Here is a 7,150-nt window from a genome sequence, read left to right as displayed (position 1 = left end):
TTGGAACCTTTTGGGCCTTTAGAACTTGATGCGTTGTCAGAGTAGATTACAGGGTAGGAAGCTAAAACCCTGGGTAAGTCATTTCTGACAAGTACTGGGGATGTTGAATCCTGTCCTTGCACCTTCTTTCCCTGCTCATCTGCTCCAATAATTTCCTCAATTGTTTCAAATCTTTTTACTACTGTCTCTTGTAAAGCATGAATCTCTTGACCTGTATATATTTCTAGTGATTTCTAACCTCTGGTCCTCATTCTGCACATGTGACTCTTTTTTTTGTTTTTTGTTTTTTTTTTTGGTTTTTCGAGACAGGGCTTCTCTGTGGTTTTGGAGCCTGTCCTGGAACTAGCTCTTGTAGACCAGGCTGGTCTCAAACTCACAGAGATCCGCCTGCCTCTGCCTCCCAAGTGCTGGGATTAAAGGCGTACGCCACCATCGCCTGGCTTGCACACGTGATTCTAAGGTCTGAGTTTTTCCTCTAAAGATAACATCTCATCCTTGGACATTATTTGGATAGTGTGCAGATTGTCATCCTGGAGAGATACTCCATCTGCTAACCTATCATAAATTTTTAACAAATTTTGATTGTCAAATTCAACAGTATGAGTTCTTTCAGATAATTAATTTTTCAGTACCCTTTGACATGGATTCAATTTTGTCTGTCAAATTAATGTTACCCCTTTCAATAGTATTTTTACAGCAACTTTTGACTATCGATGGTATTAATCCTGTCAGCTAACTGTTCATTATTAGTCTGTAAAGACTGTATCATTTCTAAAAGTGCCTCATTCTTGGCTCTATTATCAAACCATTTTATTAAGGATATAATATGAAGAAAAAGACTGAGTCCCAATATCCAATAAATGGATGTAACACAATAACCATATAAGCCTTACAGAATACAATCCATAGTATAAGCAAAAAAGTCACTAAAATTCTCTATGGTAATATTGTCAATATTGTCAATATAAAACTTTCAAGATTATTGATTTATTAATAAAGTATTATTATGTTATGAGGTCTGGTAAATTATTTTAGGTGAATAAACTTAATTGTCTAGCAGGTGTTGTGGTTGCAGAGTTGTGACTAGAGGCATAACCTGGTGCCATGAACAGTCCTGAGCTGCTTTGATTTTCTTGCCTTGTGTTGGGTAAATACTGAGAAATATGCTTTGCTTGACAAATTAAAGGCAATTAAATCAATTCTGTACATGGAGCAAGAAGCCCAGAACTCACGGCCAGGGAGCACAAACCAGAAACTGCACAAGTCGCCATATGGCAGGGAACACGATAGTGTGTGTGTGGGGGAGATGTGCGCGAGCTTGGGAAATTTCCAAGTCGCCACACGCACTTAGCTCCGCTGCAGTGGGAATTTTATTTAAAAAAAAAAAAAAAAAAAAAAAAAACACTTAGTAGATAAAAGCAAGCCATGTGGGTGGGGGTGGGAGATGTTCTGGGCTGTGGACTGGTTAGGTGTGGAGTTCAGATCCATGTGGGTGCCAGAGGATGGAGGAAGTTACAAGATAATCGCACACTAGCTCAGAATTACGTATAATAACGGGTTATTTATTTAGGGGAGACGTACAGATGACTGTTTGCTATAGATCACAGTCCTCTGCACTAACGAGGAACAGGAACAGAGTCTAGCAGCTGGAAATGAGAGGCAGAAGCAAGAGAGTACAGGCCTTGCTTTACAGCCACCATTTATAGTATACAAGACCACGCCCAAGTGGGCGGGTATCTTAAAGGCTATTGGCTGAAGGAGGTGGAAGCAACTGTACACTTAAAGGAGTGAGTTGTATCTCAACAAATTTACAAGAAAGTTCAAGTATGAGTAAGAGACAGCTTAAAATCCTGAGAGGTTTTATTAAGAAGACAAAACAAGGGTAAACGAGCATGAACTTCATTATTGATAAAAGGATATTAATGCTACAAAATCTGGAATAAAGCTATTTCTAGGAAATTCTTTTAAAGTATTCGTATTTACTGACATTTTACACTTTTTTGGCAATGTAACCTAGTTGCAGGAAGAACACAGTTACTCTAAATGCACACACTGTAGACGGACTCAGAGACCACCCACACCTCTGTTCGCTGTTAACAGCTGTAGGAGGCAGCGGCTTAAAACAGAGAAGGGTATTACATTAGATACTGAAGGTTTATGTTATGCCATTATTTCACAAAATATAGATAACAATCACAAGTAAAGTCTATTTCTCATAGACTTGCACATAGTATTCTACATGTCAAGAAGTAGAAACAATGCAATGAAACCTTTATACTAAAAACAACACATTTGGCTCCGACATGTACATTTTATTACAAAAGCAACTTCATTATTTAGAAAATAAGGTATCATATATATTCCTTTGTAACATTGCATCTAATCTTATTTAAAGCATTAACCTTATACATTTAAAAAAAACTCAGTAATTTAAGTAAGAACTTGTTTGATTTTTCTTGTAATTTGCAGAGTCAAAATTCTTTTTTGTTTTTTGTTTTTGTTTTGTTTTGTTTGAAACAGGGTTTCTTTGTATAGCCTTGGCTGTCCTGGAACTCATTCTGTAGACCAGGCTGGCCTCCAACTCACAGAGATCCTCCTGCCTCTGCCTCCCAAGTGCTGTGATTAAACATGTGCGTCACCACCACCAGGCCAGAGCCAGAATTCTAATACATATTGAGTCTCAATGCTATTAGCAAATGACAACAATAGAGATTCTACATTTAATTTTTGGATTTTTTTTTCTTTATAGAGGGGCTCATGCAACCCAGGTTGGCCTCAAACTCATTTATGTAGCTGGGGATGACTTTGAACACTTGATCCTCCTGTCTCTATCTCCTAAGTGCTGTGATCACAGGTGTCTACCATCAAACACAGCAAGACTGGAAATGTTAACAGAGGGATAAACAAAGAAAGGATATAAATTAGAAAGTAATTATTAGCTTTAGAAAGGTTCCTAAATATACAGAATTAGTAGAACATGTCCTTGAAATATTCATGCATTAAAAATAAATTTACCAAAAGATTGATTTACATAGAACTGTTAAAAACTCCGCCAACTGAAAAAAAATACTACTTTTATACAAAAAGAGGCATCAAAATGTATTACCAGTTCAAAAATAAGAGGCCCCAAAGATTTCTCAAAACTAATTTAGTAACAGAGTTATACAAGAAATTAATAATCTATTTGAGGCATATTTTTCAGCCCAAATGGTTAACACTTCGACTTCTTTTTCTTCATTCTTTGTTGACTGAATCTGGTTGGTATGGAAGAGTCAGAATGCTGAGGCGACTGGCAGTCTGGGTTACTGTCGGGGAAAGGAAAGCCTGTGTGCATGCGTGTGCCGAGTTAGTGCTGAAGTACAGCACACATACACAGACTGTGCGACTCTGCCAGGGTGATGCCCAACACCAGCACGCAGATGCCAAGCCATCAGAAGTACTACACTCACAGAGTCCTATCGCATCCCTTATCAGGTCAGTCTCTCTTTGCGGACTACTTGGCACCTGAAAGGCTGGATGACTTAGTGAAGAAACTGGACATTCCGGACACAGATTTGCTCATTACTGAAGTTAATGGTGACAGTGCACAGTGGAGTTAATGTCAAGGAAGTACTCTACCGCAGGACTTCCTCCTCAGCCTTTCTCTACTTCACCAATGTACAAACAGTTACCGATCTTTTCTTATGGGAAAGAAAGTGGCTAATATGATATGAAATATCAAACGAATTTAGAAATAAAGACGATAAGGCACTTATTTCGATGGGTTTGTTATACTAAGAGCAAACTGTTTTAGGTTTCTTTGAGGAACTCCTTCCAACCCCAACCATACAAGCTCTGCTCCTCCGACGCAGCTCCACTGCTGAACCTGACGGCTGCCAAGCACCCAGGTATTACTACTTGCAGATTTTTTCACTTGTTCTATACGTTACTAAGTAAAAATGCTTTCAGCATGTGATATTTTCTAGTGTTGGTGACAGTTAAGATAGAAGTAAATCAACTTATCTCTCATACCTACCATTATCATTTTATTCTTCTCTTTTTTTTTTTCGGTAGTGCCAGGGACTAAACTCAGGGCCGTGTGTATGCCACCCGAGCCCTCTGCCACTGCCCTACAGTCACAGCCAATAGAATCGCTACAATAAAGCTTACGTCTCTGTTTCAGTTGATTCTGAGTGAAAATTTAATTATAAACTCTTTAACCTTTTTTTTTTTTTTTTTTGTATTTTTGGTTTTTTGAGAGAGTCTCACTCTACAGCTCTGGCTGTCCAGGAACTCACTCTGTAGACCAGGCTGGCCTGGAACCCAGAGATCCACCTGCCTCTGCCTCATGAGAGCTAGGAATAAAGAGTATACCACCATGCCTGGGACTAACTATAAACTTTTAAGTAAGAAATTCTGTGTCTATTTAAGAAATATATTGACAGGAGCAAAGCAAATTATTATTTCAGGGAAAAAAAAAACAGAAACTAAAACACCACACGTGGGCTGGAGAGATGGCTCAGAGGTTAAGGACACTGACTGTTCTTCCAGAGGTCCTGAGTTCAATTCCCAGCAACCACATGGTGGCTCACAACCATCTAAAATGAGATCTGGTGCCCTCTTCTGGCATGCAGGCATACATGGAGGCAGAACACTGTATTGTATATGTAATAAATAAAATCTTTAAGAAATAAAAAAATAAAATAAAATAAAACACCACACGTTACCATGTCAGTAAAAATTCAATTGAGTATTTCATATCACAAGGGGAACAGGGTTTATACTTTACAGCTGTTTCTGCGTGGTTTTATTTTGCTTTGTTGTTGTTGTTTGTTGGTTGGTTGGTTTTTCAAGGCAGGGTTTTGCTGTAGCTTTGGAGCCTGTCCTAGAACTAGCTATTGTAGACCAGGCTGGCCTGGAACCCAGAGATCCACCTGCCTCTGCCTCCTGCCACCACTGCCTGGCTTCTGCATGATTTGATCCTAAGTATGACCAAATGGCTACTCACTGTGTACTTGAGCACTGGTCATTTTTCACAAAGACTGATGCTAACCACTACTGACTCCCAAGGTGCTCAGAATCAGCCAGAGATGCTAGACAGAAGGTATGAAAACGTCAGTTAGGGTCCACAACGGTAAAGCATCTTAAAGTGACTCTAAGTGCACATACCTGAGAAAGAAAAATAATTCTGTACATACCTGTTACAGAAAGAAAAGAGATTATATAGAGTTCTGAAAACGTAACTTCACAGCACGCTAACAATAAGGTAGAGAACTCAACAACTGTCTAAATACTCATTTCAGTCAAACCATTTCTCTATGGGTTTCACCCATCCTCAATCTCGTTAAAAGGCCAAATTAATTTACAATTTCTTTCTTTTCTTTTTCCTCCCTGAAACAGGGTTCCACTCTGTATCTCTGGCTGCCGTGGAACTCAGAGAGACCTGCCTGCCTCTGTTTCCCAAATGCTGAGATTAATGGTGCCAGTCACTGCCCTGGCTTAGAATTTCTTTTAATGATAACAAAGTGCAAATACACAAAGGAATATAGCATTTATACTGTCAAATGGTGAAAACTTTATTTAACCCTCACTTTGCTCTTACTGTTAAACATATAATGTTTCATAAATAACATCACTTCATTGGCTATACTTTTTAACCAATACACCTATATGCAGGTGTGTTTAAAAGTGTCTGCAACACCTCCAGAAAACGGTGCCCACGGCAGTGTGCATATCATTATTGTGACAGTCTTCATTATTTTTATTTAATACGTCCATAGAAAACGTGATTAGATTGTATACTCCACATCCACAAAAACCTAAAATTCTTTGAAATGTCCATACATATGTATGTATATGTGTGTACATATGTGTCCATACACATACACACACACATAAATATATAAACAAACAAAAGTTGTTTTAGCATGATTAAATTGTTAGGCATTTAATGGGCATAAGTGAGAAAGGCAATCACTTAATAGTCATGAAATAATCAAAGTACTAGTTCATCCTATGTGTTGCTAAGAATATGCTAGGTCACTTGAGCAGCAGATGACAGGAACAATATCATAAAAAGAATCACTTTCCTTTATGTTATTTCCCTTCTAATTTAAATGTCACATATTTTTAACTAACATTTAAATTATTTTTAATTGTAAAAAATTCACATCTGTTACAAACTTGCTTTGTGAATTTCCTCTTCTACTGTAGAATTAAATCACACTAAGTACTTATTAAAAATTATGCTTTTGAAGTAAACACTGACCTTGAAAAATATCCAAATTAAAGACCAATATTATGATAGATAAGGTTCACGAGGAGATGATGCGACAGGAAATCTTTAAGTCATGTACTAAGGAAGAAAGCTGTCGGAAGATTGCTGGATCTGACATTTTACTAAGACAGCGACATCTCATCTACTTCCAACAAAACCGTAAACCCAGGAATCAGCAGCAGGCGTGGGAGGAGCAGCAGCAGTTCAGACATCCACACCACCTGCAGGACACCGTGCAGGTCCAGAACCCTGCATGTGACTTCAAGTAGCAGTCTCTGAAGCGAAGGCTCTGCTATTCTAAGACTGGAAGGAGATCACAGTGTTGACTTTGTACACGAAGTAGGACCTGTTCCAGTACACACGAGTAAAGTAGTTCACATACGGAGAATAGTTAATCTTGACCTCGTGACAAAACCGTCCGTACTTTGAAAAGGTTAATTTGTTGTCTTCTTCACAAAGCACCTATCAAAAAATAATAAACAATATAAAAAACTTACTAAATTTGTGAGGAATATAATCCTTGTACTAGTATATATATATGAAAATTACCTGCTAAACACGACTATAAAATACCTCATGCTGTTTAGCAAACTTAAGCCTTTTCCTATGTCCTCATGACCACTGAATTCCTGAACTCTAATTGAGAAATAAGCATAAAATATTTGCAGTTTATAAAGGATTTAATACTAAAATTTAGCTGACATTGTTTCTATCACCTGTCACCAGTGCTCTGAAGAACTCACACAGCTTCTAAGGATTTAAAAATCAACATACCATCTCCCGCCTATGCAGTCACCTAGTAAGCAAGCACACACGTGACACTGCCTAGTGTTAGGCTTTTACATTCCATCTACAGTGCTCACCAACACAGCACAACTAAACCTAAGTTCTGTG

At 38.1% G+C, this 7,150-nt stretch overlaps 1 protein-coding gene across 1 annotated transcript in view; it reads right to left on the bottom strand.

Moving 5' to 3' along the window:
- Positions 1-1,704: 1,704 nt before the first annotated feature.
- Dpy19l4 (dpy-19 like 4) overlaps positions 1,705-7,150 on the bottom strand; it is a 54,083-nt gene continuing 48,637 nt past the window's right edge. The window contains exon 19 of the mRNA XM_057790519.1: positions 1,705-6,718. Within this exon, the coding sequence (XP_057646502.1) occupies positions 6,554-6,718 (165 nt within the window). The 3' untranslated portion in view covers positions 1,705-6,553. The remainder of the gene's footprint in view (positions 6,719-7,150) is intronic.

This window comes from Chionomys nivalis, chromosome 16 (genome assembly GCF_950005125.1).
Source record: "Chionomys nivalis chromosome 16, mChiNiv1.1, whole genome shotgun sequence".
Classification (NCBI taxonomy): Eukaryota; Metazoa; Chordata; class Mammalia; order Rodentia; family Cricetidae; genus Chionomys; species Chionomys nivalis.
The sequence above is the reverse complement of the archived record's forward strand: the minus strand, read 5'-3'. Positions and strand labels throughout refer to the sequence as shown.